The 25,525-nt window shown below is 40.5% G+C and overlaps 1 protein-coding gene across 3 annotated transcripts in view; it reads left to right on the forward strand.

Moving 5' to 3' along the window:
* smek1 (SMEK homolog 1, suppressor of mek1 (Dictyostelium)) overlaps positions 1–25,525 on the forward strand; it is a 101,898-nt gene that overhangs the window by 36,578 nt on the left and 39,795 nt on the right. For all 3 annotated transcript variants that reach the window (XM_020509971.2, XM_020509972.2, XM_020509973.2), the window contains exons 4-6: positions 8,692–9,309; positions 24,372–24,449; positions 25,225–25,341. In XM_020509971.2, the coding sequence (XP_020365560.1) occupies positions 8,692–9,309; positions 24,372–24,449; positions 25,225–25,341 (813 nt within the window). The remainder of the gene's footprint in view (positions 1–8,691; positions 9,310–24,371; positions 24,450–25,224; positions 25,342–25,525) is intronic.

Below are 25,525 nucleotides of genomic sequence, written 5' to 3' on the forward strand. Positions count from 1 at the left end.
GAAACGTCAACCTTCCTGCTCCTCTGATGCTGCTTGACCTGCTGTGTTCATCCAGCTCTACACCTTGTTATCTCAGATTCTCCAGCATCTGCAGTTCCTACTATCTCTGATTAGACAAAGAAGTAGGTAAGGACCAGCGTAGGAGAATGAATAGCTGCTAATGGGGCTACTGGTAGCTGACAATGGGTTGTGTGTGATAGCAGCCCATGTGTTCACAAAGCCTAAATAAAATCCAGAAGAACTGTGGATGCTGTAAATCAGAAACAAAAATAAACTGCTGGAAAAGCTCAGCAGGTCAGCATCTGTGGATAGAAATCAGAGTTAATGTTTCAGGTCAGAACTCAAAAATAGCATGAAGAAAGGTGTTCAAGCTGTAAAATTGTTGAACTTGATATTAAGTCCAGAAGGCTGTAGGGTTCTCGAGCAGAAAATGAGATGCTGTTCTTCCAGTTTCCGCTGAGCTTCGCTGAAGCACTGCAGCAAGCCTGAGACAGAGACATTGACCAGGGAACATGGTGATGTGTTGATGTGGCAAGCGGCTGGAAGCTGAAGCTTTTTTGTGGACAGATTGTAGGTATTCTGCAAAGTGGTTACCCAGTCTGCATTTCGTTTCCCCAGTGTAGTGAGCAGCGAGTACTGTAGACTAGATTGAACGAAGTGCAGGTAAAGCGCTACTTCACCTGGAAGGTGTGTTTGGAGCCTTGGATGGTGAGGAAAGAGGAAGTAAACAGGCATGTGTTACACCTTTTGCGATTGCCAGGGAAGGTGCTGTGGTGGTGTGTTGGGAGTGAAGGAGGAGTGTACCAGGGTGATCTGGAGAGCGCACTCCTCGCGGAAGACTGACGAGAGTGGAATATGTGGCTGGAGGTGGCAGAAATGGCGGCTAATAATCCTCTGGATGTGGAGGCTGGTGGGATGGTAAGTGAGGACAAATGCACAGCTCACTATGGGTGTCGAATTACTCGCATTTACAAAACCTTTCAAAACATTGGCTTTAAAATAATTCTTTCTCATTTCTGTCCACAATTTTAAAAAGCACAAAAATGAAAAGACACAGTCCTTGCAATCCTTCCTGCCACAAAATATGCATTTGTTGTTTATCTACTATACGTGGAAATGTTTTAAATATGTGCTAGTCATTACTGGCTAGAACTGGAAAGCCCAGCATTTACTTTCAATGCCTACAGTCCTGAGATGATGGTGTTGAGATGTCATCTTGAACCACTGTGTGTTTGAGACACCTACAGTGCTATTGATTAGCCAGTACCAACTGTAAATATGAAAGATTCTAGCTGTTCTTTTATTTAAAAATTGCAGTGTTTCAGGCATTCAGCATGTTGGGAGGGTCGGTGGGTGTACTTTTAATAATCCTCCTCTTCAAGCTTTTAGATTGCAACAGATCCTAAAGAATTTTTTGTTTGGTTTCAAAATTTTGTTTATTTCAGTGTCGACTCCTGAAGGTCAAATTTAGAATTCTTAGAAGTAGTTCCGAAGTTACATATTTGCCAAAGTATTTGTTTACTCTTCCTGCTGTAAGCAGAAAATAAGCATTTTGACTGACAATTAATCATTTTACATATGGACATAAAATACATAATAACTGTTAAATTAAATGACATGGAATGTGCAGTGCAGGAACAACCTATCCTGCCCAGCTAATCTGTGCCAGTGTTTATTATCCACACAATTTATTTCGCACCTACTTCACCGAACTCTGGCAGTAAAACCTTCTGTTTCTTTCACTTTCGGTTTTCATCCAGCTTCCCTTCTAAATGTGTCTGCTCTTTACCTCATCTATTCTTTCTGGTAGCTATTAATGTTGTAACAATTTCCTCTATAGATTTATTAGTATGGTCTCTAATTTTAAACTCTCCAAATGTCTTTTTAAATGTTGTATCTGTACCTGCATCCATCACTTCTTCTGGCAATTTATTCCTCAAAAAAGTCACTCTGTGTAAAATAAAAAGTTGGCCCTCATGTCCTTTTTATAACTTTCTCCTCTCATCTTAAAAATCATGCCCCCTAGTTTTTAACTCCCCCACTCTAGGGAAAAGACTCTTGCTATTCACCTTAGTTATGCCCCCCACGATTTTGTAAACCACTGCTGGTGGCCAACATCAATCTTTTTGGTTACTTCCTCAAAAAACTCAAACAAGTTTGTGAGACATTTTTTTCCTTGCACAAAACCATGCTGACTATCCCTAATTAGTCCTTGCATCTCAAAATGCAGTCCTATAGTCCTGCCTCCTGACGCTTTCACTGTGGGGAAACAAACCTGTTTCTCTTCCCATCCAATAGCTGCATGCCAACTTACCAGTAGAAGTAATCAGATTCTAATTAGAAATAGCTACCTGTTTTTTTTTCTGCAGTGCCTTTGCTGTCTGTTTTATTATATAAATTGGTCATGCCTCCTGAGATCACTATTATGAATCAACTTCATGTTTTATCATGCCAGGTAATTTGTACCAATAGAGCAGTAGAGGTAGAGTTGTTGAACTTTTTAATGCAGAGGTACATTTGTCCTGACCAACAAGGGAGTCAAAGCTTATCATTAGAGTAGCTGGGAATGTGGAATTGAGGCAGATCTTATCACAGTCACAGCCATGATGTTATTGAATGCTGGATTAGGCTGGAGGGGCCAAACTGGTTTGACCCCTGCTAATTTTTGTTCTGTTTTTGTACGGATTTGAATGCAACTGGCTATCTTATTCTAAATTCAGAATCAGGTGGCGAGAAAGGGGTGCTGAAACACATGGCAAGGTGTAATATTGCAGCAAAAATGGTTTAATTTTTGTTTAAAAATGCTTAAGATAATGCAGTGGTCCTGTTTGTGCAGAATTATGTCATGGCTATTTTTAGCACTGTTTACTTGCAGTTTTCATTACCAAGAATGCTTCAGTGCGTTCTTGCGTGTCCTAAGGGTTGCTGAATGTTATTTACAACAGACATTAATAAAACACTCTGCAGTTGTATATATTGCCCTTTCTAATTTACAGTAAAACTTCATTATTTGCCTAATGAAATGTTATTCTGTATGGCAACAAAAATGTAAACTTAGAAAAGCAAAATACTGCAATCCAGCTCTTAAAACAAAGCATGTTCTCTCTACTTCATATTTGCTGTTTCTTAGAATTCATGGTTCCTTTTAATTTTCTTTAATTATTCATGGAATGAGGGTGTCAGTGCATGGGCCAGCATTTATTGCCCATCCGTAATTGCCCTGAGGACAGTTAAGAGTCACCCACATTGCTGTGGGTCTCAAGTCATACGTAGGCCAGACCAGGTAAGGATGGCACTCTCCATCCCTGGATCTCTGGATTAACAGTCCAGTGATAATACCATTAGGCCATCGCCTGTCCATTGAGATGCATACATCTCAAAAACACAGCTATTTATGCGTGGCCAGTTTGTTTCGTGCGCAGCACGTTCCTAATTGTTGAGTGGCATTGACAAACACGGTTCAAGAGAACATCGTTTTATATGCTGGAAATCTGAAATCTAACAAAAATTGTTGGAAATGTTCAACAGATTAGATAGCTACTGTCAAAAAAGAAGCAGAGTTAATGGGGTGGATTAGGAGGTAGTGGGGAATTATGGGGAATAGTGACAAGGATATGTCCTTGCTGAAATCTGATCATTGAGGAGGATTCCCAACAGTGGCCTCCACCTGGCATTAGAAAGCAAATTTAAACAATTAAAGGACAAATTAACAATTTCACCATCTCTCTTCTCTCCTTCCACCTCCACTCCTATCCCCTTTGTTTTTAAAAAAAATGCCACCACAACCATTTCCTCCATCCCACCCTTACATAAAAGATTCCACGTCTGTTCGTTTGGCAAGTTAGATTTATTAAGGTTTTAAGCAAATGTAGACAACAGCCTTTGATTCTAAAGTCATATGAGAAAAGCAAGTGCAGATGAGGAGAATGAAAGGTGGGGGGAAAGGAAAGTTTGTGAATGGGTAGAAGACAATAGAGGTTAAATGTCAAATGAGATGTTCCAAGGCAAGAAGAATGGTGGGGCAAAGACACAAAAAAATTGGTCTAAAGGAGGTTTAAATGGAAATAGCAGAATCATACCAACAGCTGCTGTCTTGGGGAAAAAATGCAGTGGTGGTTATCAGTTGAAGTCGCTGGAATCAGTATTGAGTCTGGAAAGCTGTAAATAGCCTAATGAAAAGTTGAAAGTGTAGCTGTGCTGGTACTTTGTACAATCTTTGTTTAGAAAGAAACACAAAATGGTGGAGAATCATAAGATTTTAAGTGATTAATAAATTTTGTACAACAGGACAGCTGATGTAGCTTGAAGGAAATCCCATAATTTATGTATTGAAATCCTGAGCTTGCCTTTCCATAAATACATGGTGTAAGTATAAGTAAGACTCCAGTGGCCCTCAGCTTTTTCAAGTATTCTGGCTTGCCTCTTAATCAATTGTGGATTAAGTCATTTACCTCTCTCAGCAATAGCTCCTTAAAATGCTAGTGAGATAGAGAACCTCTTACTTGGGAAATTAAGGACACCTCTTCAGTAAACAGTGTGAAAATGCTCTGTTGTGGTTGTAGACTTGCTCACCGAGCCAGTGTGTTTGGTTGCAGACATTTCACCACCCTGCTAGGTAACATCGTCAGTGCGCCTCTGGTAAAGCGTTAGTATTCTGTCCCGCTTGTTATTTATATGCCTCAGTTTGCTGGGGTGGTTAGCATACTTCCTGTTCTGGTTTTCACTGGTTTGGATATCGGGTCCAGATTGAACTGGACCTGATGTACAAACCAGTGCAAAATAGACAGCTGGATAAATCGAGAAGGTAAGCAGCCCACAACATCAACAGCATCAATAAGGACAGCACCCTCAAACTGCAGGATCTGTGCCTGTCAACCCACTTCCCCTTCAACGACCATGTATTCAAACAAAGCAACTGAGCACCAATGATATCGCCAATATCAGGACTGATTGCAGAAGCGGTAATGCAAAGGTTAGAATGAACAGTGTTCCCCACTATACAACCCACACTCTGGGTTCACAATGTAGATGACACCTTCATGATTATCAAACGCACAAGACTAGAAGAAACCCACTGACACATAAACAACATCCTCACTGGAATAAAATTCACAAAAGAAGAAGAGAACAATAACCAATTACCCTTCCTTGACATAATGGTAGAACATAAGAACAATGGGGATCTCCAGACAAGCGTAAACAGAAAGACCACACTTACGGACCAGATACTTAATTATTCCAGCAACCACCCCTACACCCATAAACAGAGCTGCATCTGGACTTTATTCAAAAGGGCCACAACACAATAAGTAGCAATCCAGAATTTCGCAAAGAAGAACAGGAGCACTCATACGGAGTTTTTAAAGGAATGGATATCCAAAAAGCACAATCTGCCATTACGTCTGCGACAGACCACAACAAGAAGACACAATATGGCCAGGCACATATCAGAGATGACCATAAGACTACTCAGACCCCTAGGCATCAGTATAGCCCACAAACTAACAACTACTCAGCTACTGACGAACGTAAAGGACCCCCATACCCATAACCAATAAAAGTAATGTAAAATACAAAATACCATGCAAGGACTGTGAAAAACATTACATAGGCCAAACGGGAAGAAAACTGACAACAAGGATACATGAACACCAAATAGCCACCAAGAGACACTATTAATTCTCACTGGCCTCAATACACATGGACAAGAAGGGAATGAATTCGACTGGGACAACGCATCAGTAATGGAAAGAGCCAAATAGAGACATGCCAGGAAATTCCTGGAGGCCAGGCATTGCAACCAGAACTCCATCAACAAACCACTGAAAAACAGAACCGGAAATAATGCCAACCACCGCAGCAAACAGACGCATATAAATAACAAGCAGGACAGAACACCCACGCTTCACCAGAGGCGCACTGACAATGTTACCTAGCAGGGTGACAAAATGTCTGCATCCAAACACACCGGCTCGGCGAGCATGTCTACAATCTCATCCACAACCCGAACTACAAATCTTCTCAAAAACTGCTCTGATGCATGATGTTGCTGCAGTGCAGGTTTTAGTCTGAAATTTATATTTACCCTGGGATTGAGCATACTGCTAAGTAATTATAAAGCTGTCATAATGGTGGCTTCTTCATCTTCCAAGAGTCAGAGCATATCTAATTTGGCACTTCGAGGTTAACTGTTTTGAGATATTCAAAATATCTGAGATTGCATTGCCCATGCATGCCTGTTAAATTTGTTGAACTCCCTCTCCTTCCATCTGTTAGAAAGTTACTGATGCCAGGTTCATGCGCTTCCCATGTTCGTTTTATTTAATACTAGAAACTTGTTTGTAGGGAATTCTCAAATCATGAGAAATTTTGGGATAAGTGGAAAAAACAAACTGGTCCAACAAACCATTCTCTTTTAACTGAAATTTTCTCTTATTTTTATCAATTTATTCGCTCTATTAATGTGCCTAGTTGTCAACTTCTGGGCATCACTGATGAGGTCAGCATTTGTTGCCTATCAATAATTACCCCCTAACTAAATGGCTTGCACAACAGTTTGAGGGCTGTTAAGAGTAAACCACATGACTGTCAATCTGGAGTTATGCAGAGGACAATCCAAGTAACAACAGCAGATTTCCTTCCCTAAAATATGTTAGCACACCAGATGAGTTTTTCTGACTGTCAGTAGTACAATTGTGCAATTACTGAGATTAGCTTTATATGTCAGATTTATCAATTCATTTGAAATTGCAAACAAAGCTATGTATCGGACAGTTATAACTTAATGCAAGCAATAAAACAATGTTTCAAGTTGTTTCCCAACAATATCTAAAGCCTGCAGCGGTTCAAGAAGACAGCTCACCACCATCAGCTTAAGGGAAATTAGGTTTGGGTAGTCTATTCTGACCTAATCCCACGAACAAGGTATATCTTTCAAAATTTAGTTTACAAAGGTTTTGAATACACATAGAGGGGTTTCAGGGTACTGCATTATTTTTGGATGAAACAGTAAAGTATGCAACTATAAAATAGTGAACTAGTAATTCATTTCTCGTTTACTGTGCACAAATTCGTTGTTGTATTTGCTGACATAACATTTACAGCACTTCAGAAGTATTTCCTTGTCTTTTAATTGATTTGGCATATCCTTGGATATGATGGGAGACCAGTTAACACAGTTGGCTAGACAGCTAGCATGTGGATCAGTTTAATGCCAACAGCACAGAATTTGATCCCATTTTGGCTGGGATAGACCTAGGGCTTGCCTCATTGGTCTCCCAGTATTTGAAAAAAATCAGGACACTTAGCAGTGTCATGGCAACTAATTACCAAGGGACCTGCCTTAATGTAGAGAACTTAAGAAGAGTATTGTACACTGTATTGTGCCAGATTTTTGAAACTGAATAGCTTCTGTCAACAGAACTTTGATAGAGCCAGGCATTTGACAAAGTTGCTTTGGAGAAATTGAATTCAGGGAAATGTGGAGGTAGGTGAAAATATGTATTTTCTTTCAGGCAACTAAATTACTGTCTAATTGTGCATTAAATTCTGTATTAAGAGATCAATGCAGCGCAACCACATTGTCTTCATGTATTCGTACAGTGTGTGTGTGGGAGAGAGTGTGTCTGGGTGCTCCGGTTTCCTCCCACAGTCCAAAGATGTGCAGGGTAGGTGGATTGGCCATGCTAAATTGCCCATAGTGCCCAAAGATGTTTAGGTTAGGTGTGTTAGACATGGGAAATGCAGGGTTAGGGGAACGGGTCTGGGTGGGAGGCTTTTCGGAGGGGCAGTGTGGACCTGTTGGGCCGAATAGCCTGTTTCCACACTGTATAGAATCATAGAATCCCTAAGTAAGTTATAGCAATTTAGTGTAGTTTTTAACAGGAAAAAAACTGATCTAAAATTAAAGTCTTGAAGTATTCTCCCAGTGAAAGTATCCTTTTGGGATTGGCACTAAGTTGTGCTATCCAATGAGTGATAAGTGAACTGAACTTGTACTATTGTAGTTATAATCTTACCCCATACAGATTTGTTTAATTATTGTTCACAATAGGGTACTATTCAATTAGAGAATGTCAGCACGTTAGATTTTATTGATAGTTACATTGTTTGGTGGAGGCTGCTATACAATTGCAAACTTCTGGGATGGTAATAATCAAAGTAAAGATGTTGCAAAGGGATTGGAGGGCATTTTAGTATAAATGTTATGAGAAATATGCTAAAATGGAGTTTTTCTTTTTCAGTGTAATTAGAATGCTTAGAATAACCTTTCTCTTGCATGTAGAATGCATGTTTTTTGATGTATGTTGCAGATTTATGCATGCAGTTTATCTTGATCTTGCCATAGATGACTGCAGCATTTTATCTTTTTGTGCATGAGGGGTTATAGAGAGATCTATTATCATTCTGTTATTCATTGAAAAAGAGGTGATATTTGAGATGGTTTGTTCATTTATCTTTGTCACTTTATAGCATCTTGAAACCTGATATTTTGTGATCACCTTAGTAAATTGACTGCTAGACGTTTTCCTTAATATTTGGAGCTATAAGAACTGCCTAGAGAAATATATCTTTAATCAATGCAGATCAGTCATAACAAACACTCTATTTATGTGAAATCAATCAATCAAATAAGAAATTCTGACGGCATAGTCTTGCATTAGCATAATTCTGCTTGTCAATTCTTGACAGGTTCAAGGGAAGGACCCCTCAGTGGACATCACGCAGGACCTCGTGGATGAATCTGAGGAGGAGCGTTTTGATGACATGTCATCACCTGGTTTGGAACTTCCACCATGTGAGTTGAGCAGATTAGAGGAGCTGGCAGAACTGGTTGCAACATCACTACCTTCACCCTTGCGGCGGGAGAAGCTTGCACTTGCACTGGAAAATGAGGGCTATATTAAGAAGCTCTTGGAACTCTTTCACGTGTGTGAGGACCTGGAAAACGTTGAAGGACTACATCACTTGTATGAAATAATCAAGGGAATTTTCCTTTTGAACAGAACTGCACTTTTTGAAGTCATGTTTTCAGAAGAATGTATAATGGACGTAATAGGATGTCTAGAATATGACCCTTCTTTATCCCTTCCAAGAAAACACAGAGAATTTCTGACAAAAACAGCCAAATTTAAAGAGGTTATTCCCATATCTGATCCTGAACTTAAACAGAAGATCCACCAGACGTACAGAGTGCAGTACATTCAAGATATGGTTCTACCTACGCCATCTGTATTTGAGGAAAACATGTTGTCGACACTTCACTCCTTCATCTTTTTTAATAAAGTTGAAATAGTTGGTATGCTTCAAGTAAGTATTTAACATTATCAAGAAAGCAAATTGAGCAAGTATGCATGTGCTTGTCACTGATATTGATATTTTAATTTCCTATTGAATTTCGGTTGTGTGTTTTGAAGTATTTGTATTGAAGTAAAACCAATGGTATGAGGACAGATTTTTATTCTTCCGCGCTCTGGTTATCTGGAATTACAGTTCTGAGCTATGTAATATTATGGCAAGTTACTGTTCTTTAACTGATTTTTCGCTTGTCAAGATACCTTCTGAGATGAATTTCAATTCTTAAATTAAAAGTAGCACACCAGAAATGCATTTTGATTACCTAAAATTCTTGTGTCTCATATTCTAACTAAATACAACAGTGACCCTTTTCTGTTCTGTACATAGCTTCTGAATTGGGAAATTATGTAACACTTGCTCACCAGCAATCTCTTGTTTGATCATTTTAGAAAATGGTGTGGTTGCTACTTTTGGTGCTGTGGGAGGTTTTCTCTGGGTTCATTACACATTTTTGAAGGAAAAGTAATACAGTATAAAATGTTTTGGTCCTTCAAAAGAAATTTGTTATCAGCCACCTTGAAGAATAGCTAGATGACTGGCTCGGTGTCTGAAAACAGAGAGCGTGGCAAAGTGTAGGCTGTCAGAGTGCTGGAATATGGGAAGTAAGCTCCCAGATGTAACAATTTTAAATTTAGGTTGTAGATTTGGAATTAAAAAACAGTTTCTAAGTTTGTGACAGCATCGAATTGAGAAAGATAGATACTTTAATATTGAGGAGAATGGCACCGAATCGCAGACCCACAGAATAGGCAGGTGATCAACCAATGCAGGGGAGTGTAAGGTTTGTTAAGAAAACTAGTGAGGCCGCATATTACTTGGAAAATAAGAATCTAAACGGAGTAAAGGAACAAAGCAATCTTGTGACAAACTACGCAAAGTGCTGAAAAGTTGTAGTGAAATTTAATAAGACCCAGGCTCATTGCTGGAGGAATAAAATTTAAAACTCTAGATGTAATGCTAAGCATGTATTGTAGTTTAGTTGGGACACAATTGAGAGTACTGTTTGCCATGTCACAATTTAGTTTAAAAACCCAGAATGTGGTGTGAATGTAGAATTTGCTATCACAGGGAATGATTGAGGTGAATAATATGGGGAATCTAGCTAACTGTGAATAAGAACAAAATAGAAGTAATGCTGCTAGAGTTAAATGAGAAAGGATGGGAGGAGGCTTGAGTGGAGCTTTGAGCGTCTATTTTGTCTGGATAGCATGAAGATGTTTTGTGTATCTATGTAAATGTACACATTTATAATATACAAGTATAATTGTCAACAATAACTGTAGCATTCAAAACCTAGTCAGAATGCTTTATTTGAAGTAATATTCATTTTAATGGTCTTCTAGTTTTTTTTACCAAGAATCTCATTCATAGTGAAACAGTTCTGGCAGCTGGATGCTAAAAAGAAAGCAGCCAAAAAAGAAAACTAGCATCATTTTACCGTTGGGGAAATACCATAAAAATGATATTCCATTTAACTGACTTTATTTCTGCCACTCATTGAGATGTGATTTCCTTTAATGTAGTGTAAACATGCTGCTCTACAACTTTTACATTCCATTACCGATATTGCCTATTTTCACCTCTGACATGTCCTCACTTCCAGCAGCAAGTTTTCTAAGACCAACTTGGTCATCTCGTCCAAAACGCCTTCTGTCATACTTGCCTATCATCCCTGTTTATACTGATGTATTTTGGCTCTGACTTTCATTTAACATTTCTCATGCAACTTGTTCCAATCTCACAATGAACTCATCCATCCCTACCACCAGTTCTTCTCTGTAACTTTTACCAATCCTACCACCATATGAGCTCCAGGCTTTTGCACACCACATTCCCAAATCCCAGTCTCTCTTCAACCCAGTATTGGCAGTTTATCTTCAGATCTCAAGGTCTGGAATTCCTCCCCTTCACCTGTCCAAATTGAACTTTCTTTAGCTTAGTATTGATTTTTGACAGATTCAGGAAAGTGCCTGAATTTTGGTATGATGAAAGACAAATGAAAATGCATATTGCTTTCATATGACTTAAACATCTGCTTTTCTATGTCTTATTGTAGAATTTGATGAAACAAAACATGGTGCACCCACCTATAATGTTAGTTGTTGTGTGATAGCCAGTCTGTAAATTGCATGTTGTTTATATGTTGTACTGCATTGCTATCATCAAGATTGCAAGGGTCCAAAGACTAGCTCCTCAAGAACTTGCTTCATAAGGGGTTAATCAATTGATTAACTAATTGATGGCCTCTTGCCACCAATATTGGTGTGTACTTGGTGGGCTCAGCAGGAATGGATTAGTATAGATGCGGCATAGAGTCATATAGATATACAGCATGGCCCAACTTGTCCATGCCTACCAGATATCATAAATAAATCTAGTCCATTTGCCAGCATTTGGCCTATATCCCTCCAAACACTTCCTATTCTTATACCCATCAAGATGCCTTTTAAGTCTTGTAATCATACCAGCATCCACCACTTCCTCTGGCAGCTCATTCCATATACGCACCACTCTCTGCATGAAAAAGTTGCCCCTTAGGTCCCTTTTGTTTTTTCCCCCTCTCACCTTAAACCTACGCCGTCTAGTTTTGGACTCTCCCACCTCAAGGAAAAGACCCTTGCCTATTTACTTTATGCATACCCCTCATGATTTTATAAACCTCTGAAAGGTCACCCCTAAGCCTCCAAGTCTTCAGGGAAAATGGCCCCAGCCTATTCAGCCTCTCCCTTTAACTCAAGTTTTCCAACCCTGGCAACATCCTCATAAATCTTTTCTGAACCTTTTTGTGGTTTTGCAACATCCTCCCTATAGGAGGGAGACCAGAATTGCATGCAGTACTCCAAAAGTGGCCAAACCAACTCCTATACTCAATGAAAACCAAAAGAACTGCGGATGCTGTAAATCAGGAACAAAAACAAAGTTGCTGGAAAAGCTCAGCAGGTCTGGCAGCATCTGTGGAGGAGAAAACAGAGTTAAAGTTTCGGGTCCGTTGACCCTTCCTCAGAAGGGTCTCTGTTCTGAGGAAGGGTCACCGGACCTGACATGTTAACTCTGTTTTCTCCTCCACAGATGCTGCCAGACCTGCTGAGCTTTTCCAGCAACTTTGTTTTTGTTTCTATACTCAATGCATGTTTTGAATGATTCAAAGTACTAAAGCAAAGAAATAAACTAGAATTTGCATCAGAACATAACAAGGAGCAATTAAGTTATTGAGATGGTGTCCTAGTGACCCGTTATACATGTCCAGTGTGTAACTGGGCTACTTGTATCAGGAAGGGTAATCTCTGGTTTACCATTAACTGATCTAGCCTTTTATGGCTTATGTTGGGTGATTCAGTGTGTAGTTAGCACTTAATAAGATTTGAAGGCAGCAGAATGAATTCATGTTGCTAACCCTCACCCCATTGTTAAAATAATAACCATTTTGCTAACCTTCCAATTTTATGGAGTATATTTTTTGACCCTCCAAGTTGTGTGCTTATGTTAATGAGCTTTGTTTCTCTGGTGAATTGCTTAATCTTGTGACTTCTGACACATTGCTCGGGTGGTATAGGCTTACAATAATGCTGTTTCACTAACTAGTGCATCAATATCCCCATATTTGTACAAGCAAATGTTTTTATTTTTGAAATTTTTGCATACTTGTTTGTGCCTATTCCTGCACTTGAATAAATAATCCTGGCTGATACTCAGCATACCGAGAACGCATGCTGCATTTTCAAAATTGCCATCCTTTTGATTGTTGTGGAGGTGCCGGTTTTGGACTGGGATAGACAAGGTCAAAAGTCATGCGATGCCAGGTTATAGTCCAAATAGTTAATTTGCAATTTTCAAAACGCTGCGCCTTCATCAGGAGAAGTGAAGAGAGTGCCTAGGCAATCCTTTTGATCGATGTTGAACTGTTCGGGTGGATTGAAAAGGTTTTGTGGCACTATTGAAGAGCAGAGCAGCAATGATTGAATTATTGAATTCAGGGGTTCAGGTGTAACAGAAAGAAAAAACATGAAGGCTTTACCATTCAAATCACTGTACCAGGTAGGATGTTGGAAACAGAATCTTGTAATATCTTATGTCTTCACATTATTTAAACAGGTATTAGATCATGCATTGGGTTACAACCTGTCCATTCTGTATAATTTAGTTGATGTTGAAGGTGAGCAAGTGCCACTGAGTCTGCATGATGATGTCATGATGCTGCAAAATTGCTGCAGCAAAATTCCTTGTATAAGCTGCAGTTCATGAATGATTGATTGATTCCTGAAGAACCTATGCATTTTAAGCATCCTTTATACTGCATTAGAGTAATTGTATGAATATGTTATGGACTTGTGGATAGAGTTTTAAAACCTGTTGCTGCAATACAGTATGTATTGCAAAAGCAGGATGTTGCTTAAGCATACCTTTGAAAATTTCTGAAATTGCCTTTTTATTTTTGTTTTTCATTTGCTCGTGGAACCTGGAGAAGGTAGCTGTGAGCTGCCTTTTTGGACAGCTGCAGTGTTGTTGGGAAGTTCCAGGATGTTGACCAATCAATTTTGAAGGAAAGGCAAGTTGTCCTCCAGTTCAGAATGTTGTGTGACTTGCAGGCTAACTTGCAGTTGATTGTGTACACATGCATTTGCCGCCCTTGTACTGACACTCAGTAGAGGTTCTAAGTTTAGAAGGCATTGTTAGCAGAATCTTGGTGAATTCCTACATTTCATCTTGTAGATAGTACACAGTGCTGTATCAGTGAAAGGAGTGCATACTAAAGTTGGTGAATGGGGTGTCAATCAAAGGGACTGCATCACCATGGATTGTGACAACTGTATTGAGTTTTCTCACAGTTGCATGATCCAGGAAAATGAAGACTATTCCATCCCTCTCCTGATAGCATCTTATAGATGGTGGACAGACATTAGAGAGACAAAAAGAGAGTTACTTGCCACAGAATTCGTAGCCTCTGACCTGATCTTGTAGGCATGATGTTTGTGTGACCAATTCATTTTGACTTCTGTTCAGTTGTAACCTCACAATGTTCATTGTAGGAAATTCAATGATGGTAATACTTTTGAATGTGAAGGAGCAATTGGTAGATGCTGTCTTGTTGGATTGAAATTAATCTTCTGAAGTTCAGGAATGAGCTAGAAAAAGTAGTGCATTTACTAGAATCTGCTGCTAATCGTGTAGTGACTTGTAATGAGGTCAGTCAGGTGGACCTCATAGAATGAGTTCCCTGACTGGATCTATTAACCTGGTCCAACCAGGGAGCCCTAGTTGACAAATATAAACAGGAGTGTCAGAGATTCTATTCCGTCTGAGAGCTGGCTCTGAGGAAGCAGGACCAGTGTCAAGTACCATACACGTGTAAATAAAAGGTGACTTGGTGACGGTCCTCTGTGGAGTTATTTCAGTGGTGACAAGAGAAAAGCACGGTCCTGAAGAAATTTGCTCGCAACAGTCATTTTTGAGTTGGGGTGGGCACTTCTGGCATCATGCCGTTATTGGGAGCCTTGATTTGTTCGATCTTACCATCGAAGATGGGGTCCAATATGTGGAAAGAGTGTGTTATTTTTTCCAGGAAAACTGGAACAGATGAAAAGCAACAAGTAATTGTCCTGACAGCTTGTGGACCCACTGCTTTTTCAGTTATCAGGAACCTAACTTTTTTTGAGGCACCGGATACTAAAACCTTTCAAGAGTTGATGCATTGAGTTAAGGATATTATGACCCCAACCATCTTCTAATTCTGCGATACTAACGGTTTTACTCAGCAGTTTGAGAACCAGGCGAATCCATGTCAGGATTTTTGACAAGGCTAAGATGACTTGCAGAGGCAGATGACTTTGGTTTAGTTTTTAAGAGATGCTGATACACCATTTTGGTATGTGGGATTAATGATGTAACCATGCAAATGCACCCAGTAGTTGAAGCCCGACTGGATTTCAAACAGGCACTACAACTTGCTTTGTCATCAGAAAATGTGGCAAGTGGAGCAAATGAGTTACAGGGTATGCTGATGGAAGTGGACACCTTGCTGACTGAGATTGGGGAGCACCCCTTGAGTGAAGGCAATTGCCTAGCCTCACTCAGGACATATCTTGAACAGAGTGACTCTAGGTCAGCAGACAGCAAAACCCCAAAACAAATCCAAGCCAAACAGTTGACATTTTCTTCAGGATCTGGGATGGCAAGCCATTGTAGTTACTGCCAGTGTGCAGACTTGAGACTGCAAGAGAGTCCTGCTAGGCCTAAATTGAGTAAGAGAACTCCTAGACTGGTATCCAGGACAGTGCACACCTTGGAAAACCCACCTACATCTGGTTTGGAGCAATTAAATTGCTTCACAACATCCAAATCTAAACCAATCAAAGTAAACGTTTGGTTAAATGCTCACCCAATTCTAATGGAGGTTGATACCAGTGCGGCTGTGTCAGTGATTGCAGAACCAGTCTTTAATAAAAATTCGCTCTAGACTCCATCCCTTAAGTTAGCGTAAGACCTCGGCTAGATTGAGAACCTATACCAGGGAACCTTTACAGATTAAGGGTGCAACTTCAGTTCTGGTCTCTTATGAGAAGCAGCTGGTTCAGTTCCCACTGATCATAGTAAAAGGCTCGGGCCCAAGCTTGATGAGGTGAAATTGGTTGAGAAAGATTCTCAACAGTTTTATATTAGAAAATGGCTGCCCGAGTGGAGTCCTAATTAAATAACCAGATGTTTTTCATAGTGTAGGGACTATCAGAGGAGCCAAAGCCACCTTGCACATTGGCTAAGAAGCAATTCCATGATTCTGCAAGGCTCGCACAGTGCCATTTGCCTTGCAGGCAAAAGTAGACTTTTGAAGAAGTAATGAAGAGGATTGAAGACGGCAGAGCAGTGGATGTGATCTGTGTGGACTTCTGTAAGGCATTCAGCAAGGTTCCTCATCCTAATCTGGTTAGCAAGGTTAGATCACACGGAAATTTGGCTGTCTGGATACAAAACTGGTTGTCCGATAGAAGACACAGGGTGGTAGTAGATGGAAAGTATTCAGCCTGGAGCTCGGTGACCAGTGCTGTGCTGCAGGGATCTGTTCTGGGACCTCTGCTGTTTGTGATCTTTATAAATGACTTGGATGAAGAAGTGGAAGGGTGGGTTAGCAAGTTTGCCGATGACATGAAGGTTGGTGGAGTTGTGGACAGCGTGGAGGGCTGTTGTAGGTTGCAACGGGGCATTGACAGGATGCAGAGCTGGGCAAAGAAGTGGCAGATGGAATTCAACTCAGAAAAGTGTGAAGTGATTCATTTTGGAAGATCAAATTTGAACGTAGAATACAGGGTTAATGGCAGGATTCTCGGTAGTGTGGAGGAACAGAGGAATCTTGGGGTCCACGTCCATAGATCCCTCAAAGTTATGACCCAAGTTGATTGGGTTGTAAAGAAGCTGTATGGTGTATGTGTTGGCTTTCATTGGCAGGGGAATTGAGTTTAAGAGCCGCGAGGTTATGCTGCAGCTCTATAAAACTCTGGTTAGACCACACTTGGAATATTGTGTTCAGTTCTGGTCACCTCATTACAGGAAAGATGTGGAAGCTTTAGAGACGGTGCAGAAGAGATTTACCAGGATTCTGTGTGGACTGGAGGGCAGGTCTTGTGAGGAAAGGTTGAGGGAGCTAGGGCTTTTTTCATTGGAGTGAAGAAGGATGAGAGGTGACTTGATAGAGGTTTACAAAAATGATGAGAGGCATAAATAGAGTGGATAGTCAGTGGCTTTTTTCCAGTGCGGAAATGACTATTACGAGGGGGCATAATTTTAATGTGATTGGAGGAAGGTATAGGGGAGATGTCAGAGTAGGTTCTTCACACAGAGAGTGGTGGGCGTGTGGAATGCGCTGCCGGCAGTGGTAGTGGAGTCAGATACTTTAGAGACTTTTAAGCAACTCTTGGATAGGCACGTGGAGGATAATAAAATATAGGCTATGCAGGGTAGGTTGTTCTTAGTAGGATAATAGGTCGGCACAACATCGTGGGCTGAAGGGCCTGTACTGTGCTGTACTGTTCTATGTTCTGTGTTCTATGAATAGAGGGAGAGCTAGCTATATGGATACAGAACTGGCTCGAAGGTAGAAGACAGTGACAGTGGAGGGTTGCTTTTCAGATTGGAGGCCTGTGACCAGCAGTGTGCCACAAGAATTGGTACTGGGTCCACTGCTTTTTGTCATTTTGTCATAAATGATTTGAATGTGAACATAGGAGGTATGGTTAGTAAGTTTGCAAGTGACACCAAAATTGGAGATGTCGTGGACAGTGAAGGTTGCCTCAAAGTACAGTGGGAACTAGATCAGAAGGGCATTTGGGCTAAGGTAGATGGTAGTGGTAGGTGGAGTTTAATTTAGATAAATGTGAGGTGCTGCATTTTGGTGGGGCAAATCAGGGCAGGACTTGTACACTTAGTGGTAAGGTCCTGCGGAGTGTTGCTGAACAAAGAGACCTTGAAGAGTAGGTTCATACTTCCTTGAAAATGGAGCCGTGGGTAGATAGGATAGTGAAGAAGGCATTTGGTACGCTTGCCTTTATTGGTCAGTGTATTGAACGTAGGAGTTGGGAGGTCATGTTGCCTCTGTACAGGACATTGGTTAGGCCACTTGGAATACTACATGTAATTCTGGTCTCCCTGCTTTAGGAAGGATGTTGCGAAACGTGAAAGGGTTCAGAAAAGATTTACAAGGATGTTGTTGGGGTTGGAGAGTTTGAGCTAAAGGGAGAGGCTGAATAGGCTGGGGCTGTTTTCCCTGGAGTGTCAGAGGCTGAAGGATTTATAGAGGTTTATAAAATCATGAGGGGCACAAATAAGGCGAATGGACAAGGTCTTTTCCCTGAGGTAGGGGAGTTCAAAACTAGAGGGCGTATGTTTAAGGTGAAAGGGGAAAGATTTAAAAGGGACTTGAAGGGAAACTTTTTCACGCACGGGGTGGTGCATCTATGGAATGAGCTGCCAGAAGAAGTGGTGGGAGGCTGGTACAATTGCAACATTTAAAAGGCATCTTAATGGGTATATGAATAGAAAGGGTAAGAGAGGGATTTGGGCCAAATTCTGGCAAATGGGACTAGATTGATTTAGGATATCTTGTTGACATGGATGGCTTGGACTGAAGCATCTGTTTCTGTGCTGTATAACCCTATTACTCTAGAGGCAGAAATGAGGAGGATGGGAAGAGAAGGAATCATCAAACCAATAGTTTACAGAATAAGCAGCACCGGTCAAAGCGATTGTGAAGCCTGAAGGTGAACCAACCCTTTTCTGAGGATTTTAAACGATAAACCGTTACTCGCAGTAGTATAAATACCCAATCTCTCGCATCGAGGCTTTATACGCAAAGATGGCAGGGGAAGCTGTCCTTCATAAAGCTGGTCACGAGCCACGTGGACATGCACTTGCAGTTAGATGAGGATTCCCAGAAGTATGTTACAATCAATACTGGTAAGAGTTTGTACCAATATACAAGACTGCCATTTGGGGCATTATCACCCTGTTCCATTTTTCAGTGGACAATGGATAACATTTTATAGGTCTCTCCCAGGTCACCATTTATCTGGTTCATGTGCTACAAACACTGAAGGCCAATAAAGAGCACTTAGAGAACTTGGACATTAGTCTTCAGTTGTTTCTCCAAGGCGGATGTATGCCTTAGAAAGGAACAATGTGTTTTAGGCACCCCAGGTGACGACCTTGTACTACAGAGTTGACAAGTCCCATTGTTACACCCATTGGAAGTTCAAGTGAGGGCAATCAAAGGGGCCCCAGCTTACCCGTCTGTACCGGAGCTCAGGTCTTTCCTTGGATTGGTGAATTATAACGGAAAGTTCATATGTAACCTGGCCTCCATCCTGATATCCTTACATCTGCTTTTGCTAAAGGGTTAGCCTTGGAAATGGTCTTGTAGCCAAGATGTAGCCTTTAGGGACTTAAAGAAGCAGCTATCATCATCTCAAGTATTAGCACACATGTCATGAGAGATCTGGTGCTGACATGCGATTCCTCCCCTTACAGCATCAGGGTTATGTAGGGTCACAGATGACCCAATGGAGAGGAACACCCAATAGCGTATGCTTCCCAGACTTTGGCTGATGAGAGCACAAATACACCCAGAGAGAGAAGGAAGATGTGGCAGTCAACTTTGGTGTGAGAAAGTTCCACCAATACCTTTTGCGGACATAAGTTGGTAATTCTAACAGACCACAAACTCCTGCTAAGGCTACTCAAAGAGGACAAGGTCCTGCCATCCATAGTTTCAGGTCAAATTCAGCGGTGGGTTCGCATTCTAAATGCATAAATTTACAAACACCGTCTGGGTGGCCAAATCGCCAACGCAGATGCCTTAAAGCCGCCTCCTGCTGTCAGGTACACCACTGGTGTTGCTGCCACTGGAAGAGCATGTTCTGATTTTAAACTTTCTGGACACCCTTCCAGTCACCACTGACAATATCAGACTGTGGATGCTAAAAGATACGGTCCTGGCAAAACTAAAACAGCTGGTGGTGATGGGGAAAGCAAAAAGGTAATCAAAACCAGATAGCAAAGGTCGCCGCCAGATACTGGCTGAACTCCACCAGGTTCATCTAGGAGTGTCCAAAATTAATATGCTGACGAGAAGTTGTGTCTCGTGGCCAGGATTGGATGCAGTCATAGCTGCGTTGGTGGGCAGTGCTAACAAGGACAAAAATCACTGTCAGCAGCTCCCCCACGTTCATGGGAATGGCCAGATAAACCCCGGACTCTCTTTATATGTCAACTTTGCCAGCACTTTCATGGGTTCAACGTTCTTAGTCATTGCGTATGCCCACTCAAAGTGGTTGGACTTGCATAGAGTTCATTTGTCAAATACTGGGACGATGCTAGAAAAGCTGTGAGCATCTTTTGCGATGTTTGGGCTCCTGGGAGCTTTAGTCACACACATACAATGGGCCATCATTTACCAGCAGGGAGTTCAAATATTTCCTAAAGTTGAATGGCATTCAGCATTTAAGGGACAGCATCATACCATCCATTGTCCAATGGTCTGGTGGAAATAGCAGTCCAAACTTTGGAGGCAAACTTAAAGAAACAGCGTCCACCTTCACTTGATACCAAACTGTCCCGGTTCCTTTTGGATTATTGGACCACCCTTTATGCAACTACAGGGATAGTTCCAGCAGAGTTGCTAATGATGAAAAGACTCCTCACCAGATTAAATCTGATCTCCAGGACCTGGGCCAGACACAAGCTTCCTCTAAGCAAAAGAGACAGTTTACTTCAGGGGATGAAGTTTGGTGCCGAAACCTCAAATGGCCCTGAATGGGAAAGAGGCATGGTCAACGTGACATCAGGTCTAGTGCCATACGAAGTTCAGGTAGGTGAGGCAGTCCTGAGTAAGCATATGGACCACATGAAAGCTCCACACTTGCAAACTGGACAAGAGCACAACATACTGGCCCATCAGAGCAGCCAGAAAGGCTGCCGGGACCTCCAGGCTGTCCCTCTCCGAGCGTCGAAGAAACCTCCGAGTCTAAGATGTACACTGCAGATGTTGCAGCTTTGACACCTTGGTGACACTACACCTGCAATATTGTGTACAGTTTAGGCCTCCTTATTCAAGGAAGGATGCTCTGATTATGGAGGGACTGTAGCAAAGCTTTATCAGTCTGATTCTTCGGATGGCAGGACTAACAAATGAAGAGAGTTTGGATTGGTTAGCACAATGTTAACTTGAGTTTAGAAGAATGAAGCGGGGCAGGGGGCGTTCTCATAGAAACCAATAGGATTCAAACGGCACTCAATAGGGTAATTGCTGGGAGGATGCTCTTGATGACCAAAGAGTCCAGAACCAAGATCACCGTGTACGTTTGCAGGTAGACCATTTAGGACTGAGATTAGAAAAAGTTTCTTAATCCAGCGAATGGTAAACCTTGGAATTATCTGCCGCAAAGAGCTGTTGAAGCCAAAACATTGAATGTTTTCATGAAGGAGTTGGCTATAGTTTATAGGGCTAAAGAAATAATGGGTAGGGAAAGAAAGCAGGAACAGGGTAGTGAGTTAGATGATCAATCAAGATCAATTTGAATGGCCTACTACTCTATTAACTGCATTTCTGTACTGCAGATGCTAAAAATTTCAAATAAAAACAGAAAATCAGGAAATGCTAAGCAGATCTGGCAGTATCTGCAGAGAGAAATCGAATGAACATTTCGGGATGCTGCTTGTTTATCTAGCCACCTTTTATATACAATTGGGCAAAGTGTTTTAGTAGCTTTCGACTTAAGATGCTGTTTAACTTAATTATCTTGGTCAGACCACATTTGGATTATTGTTTTCAGCTCTGGACTCCTTATTTAAGGAACAGTTAGAGCCATGGAGAGAGTACTAGAATGAAACCAGGAATGAGGACTTTTAGATACGATGAAAGATTAGAGAAATTGGACTTATTCTCCTTGAAACAGATAAGTTTAAGAGTTGAGATAACAAGGCGTAGAGCTGGATGAACACAGCAGGCCAAGCAGCATCAGAGGAGCAGGAATCTGTTATCTCAGATTCTCCAGCATCTGCAGTTCCTACGATCTCTGAAACAAGTTTAAGAGTTGACCTTATTGAGGTGTTCAAAATTATGAAGAATTTTGACAGGGTAAAGAAGGATATTTTGTTTCCACTAATTGGTGTCCCAGTAACTAGGGCTTAAAATTTCAAGATTGTCAACAAGAGAGTCAGGTGTGAGATGAGGAGAAATTTCTTTACTCAGAGTTGTTAGGATTTGGAATGTGCAGCCTGGGAGAGTGGTGGAGGCAAGTTCCATATAAGATTTCAAAAGAGAGCTGGATATGTATTTGAAAATGATGGGTTTGGAGGGTTACGGAGATAAGGAGAATGGGACTAGCTGGGTAGCCCTTCTGGGAGCCTGTATAGACCTTATGGGCTGAATGATCTCTTTCTGTACTGTAAAAATCTGTAATTCTCTGATCTTGAAAAAACATTGTTGCTTTTCCCTTCAACATTTCAGTATTCTTGCTATGGTTTCGCTTGTGGCATACACATTAACTTATAGTCAGATAAACTATATTCTGATATTATGATTTAACTTTGAATTATCCAGGCTGACTGGAAATCTTTGTTGAATGATCAACAAACACCAGTTCAATCCTCACCCTTTATAAAAATCCCTGATTTTGACAGCCTGCATTAAATTTCCCAAATAGCATTAATAAAAGAAGGAACTTCTTTCTGTTTCCTAATTGACGTTACTCCTCGGATAACACTGCCAGTGAACAAATTATCTGGTCATTCAACTTGCTGAATGGAAAATAGCTGTTGTCAACCTGCAGCATAGCCATTGCACTTCAGTATAGAAGAGCTACGTGGAGAGTTTTAATATGTTTAAAATATTAGAATGTGATTTGTAAATAAAAGTCTTACTAAGTCTGAATTCATTCATAATCATCACCTTCAATTGCAGTAATTAGCAACAACTGACATAAGTGTGCCAACCCATGGTTTTCCCAGTTTTTGATAGCTCAAAATGTTTCCAGATGCAGAAAATCAAGCCTGTATTTGAGTATTTCTTACACATTAGATTGACATAAAATGAACATTTTACACATTCATTGTTGCGATTTATTGATTTCCCAGTGATATTGAGGAAGATGGCTTTTTTTTCCCTGAATTTTAAATGCTGAATGTCTTGGGTCTGATTTTGCAGATTTCAGTGGGGGTGAAAACTAAAAGGTGCAACAAAAATATCACTGACTTCTCTCATCACACTATATAGCCCTACAACTTGACCATAACTGCTTTCTTCCCCTTTTTGTTTTCCCCTCTGTCTAATGCCTCCAGGCACTTTCTAGCAATGAGTTGTGTCAATGTTGGGACTTCAGTTGAGCTTTGCAGCGTAAACTGTAACTAAAAATGAAGCAGGTATCATGAGCAAGTGTCATCTGAACAGCAAGTTAATATTGTGCCACTGATGGTATAATTAACCTTTGGACAATTGTTACCAATTACTATATCCACCTGAATAAATGTGCATAATGTCAATTTTACCTATCCCGTTGAAAATTATTTCATGGGGTGTTGGCATTGATTGTGCTTGAAGAAGGGTTAATGAGCTGCCACTTTGAACTGATGCAGTCTGTGTAGTGAAGGTATGCTATAGTGTTTTTATTAAGGTAGAAGGGAACTTGAAGGTGATGGTGATCCCAGGTGCCTTCTGCCCTTTTCTTTCTAGGTCTGGAAGTTATCACCAAATGTGCCTTCGCTGCCGTACAGGTGGGAACGGTAGTATGAGTTTTACCCTAGTTAAAATATACTTCTTGCCCTTGCCTAATTTGCCAAAGAAAGTTGAGGTCAGCTGCATAACATGGGACTAGTCTGAAAGGTCATTTAGCAAACCGGTCGGATTTTGTCAATTCAGCAACTTGCATGACAATTGGTGTTTCTTTATACTAGCTACTTTCAAATTTACCAGATTTATTGACTGTGACTTAATTTTGAGTTTACATCATAAGGGTAGCTAGCCGTATCATAACTGCTGTGCCCATTTGTTTGCCAATAGACTTAACTATATTTCTATAGGAATTTAAAAGGAGCATCAGGACAACAAACTAGCTAATCAAGTATCTGTTGCTAACACAGTTTATTATTTTGAAGCTGTAAACCTATTTTTGTTCACAACTTTGGTTACCGATCATGAGTTACTTTTATTGAGCTGGTGTATTAACAAATAATTTAGTCATACAGTAAAGCAGAAAAAAAGAAGTTTCAGTGACTCCCTCATCCCCAGTGCTGCAGTCGCCCATGGGGTGAGGATTTTTAACCGGGATATCATACGGTTTCTTGGATCACCCACTTTAACCAGATGCTTGTTTGCTTCGAATTAATGTTTATCCAGGATTTTTGTGTGTTTGCTTAGACTGATATTAGCATTTCACATAACACAATGTAGAAAACACCAGTTCATTGAATCGGACATGATCTTCTGTCTGTATTTTATAAGCTTTATCTTGGATTTTTTATTTTAAATCCTTCAGGAAGACGAGAAGTTCCTAACAGAACTTTTTGCGCAGTTAACGGACGATGCCACGGATGATGATAAAAGACAGGAACTGGTAGGTGTGGGCACATCTGAGAGTGTGTGTGCACTGCTGAAGATATGAACAGGGCGTTCACAGTAGCCACTAATTTCATTTTGGACTGGTGCTTAAACCTCAAGGCTAAAATGTAATGGAGCAAATAATGTACAGACCAGAGCTGTCCCTGTTCCTGTACACACAAGTTTTGGAAGTAACTTATTTTTGCAAACCAAGACGCTTTACATATAGAGCTCTAGTTTCTGTATCTAAATTATCACAAGGCTCAACCCTACACACATAAATCCCCTGACCAGCGAATTTTTATTTTGTACAGTTTTTTAAAATAGAAAATGTACTTTGGGTGACTGCAAGTGTCCCTGAGTAGATTTGATGTTCCATTGACCTCTGAACTTTCATTTATAGCATGATGGTTGATCTATGTGGAAGAAACTGAACAAAAAAACAATAGAATAGTTTTAGGAGGCAGGAAAGCACCAACATTCATGGGATAAGCAGAAGGGTCCAGCATGCTGCAGAGTATAAAGCTCTTTCTCTTGTCATTTGGAGAAACACCTGGGCTTCATTTGACAGAAACTGAGAATAGCAACATATTTGAAATTTCACAATAGGCATTTGGGGACCTGCTGTCATTCCCTCACTGTACCGCTTGTAGAATATTATTAAGAGCAGTGAAATTATGATTGTAGTACTCAAAGAAAACTAATAAGAATTGTCAATCTGGCAATTAGTGGAATTGATGTTATGAATTGGTTTGACTCACTCCCAAAATATAATTTTGCTTTCATTTCAGGTGAATTTTCTGAAAGAATTTTGTGCATTTTCTCAAACGTTACAACCTCAGAACAGGGATTCCTTCTTCAAGACTTTGTCAAATATGGGTATACTGCCAGCTCTTGAGGTCATTTTGGTAAGCTAATTTAAAGAATGTAAATTGGAGAGGATATAATTTCAAAGGAAATTAAAGCCGTTTAGCACCTCATCTAAATTAGTATTTTTCATGTAAACCTAATAAAGAGCATGGGAATTCCTTGAACTTTAAACATTTTTAGCAAGAATTACTAGATAACAAAAAAAAGACAAATTGAATGTCT

The sequence above is a fragment of the Rhincodon typus genome, chromosome 8 (assembly GCF_021869965.1).
Source record: "Rhincodon typus isolate 14 chromosome 8, sRhiTyp1.1, whole genome shotgun sequence".
Lineage (NCBI taxonomy): Eukaryota > Metazoa > Chordata > Chondrichthyes > Orectolobiformes > Rhincodontidae > Rhincodon > Rhincodon typus.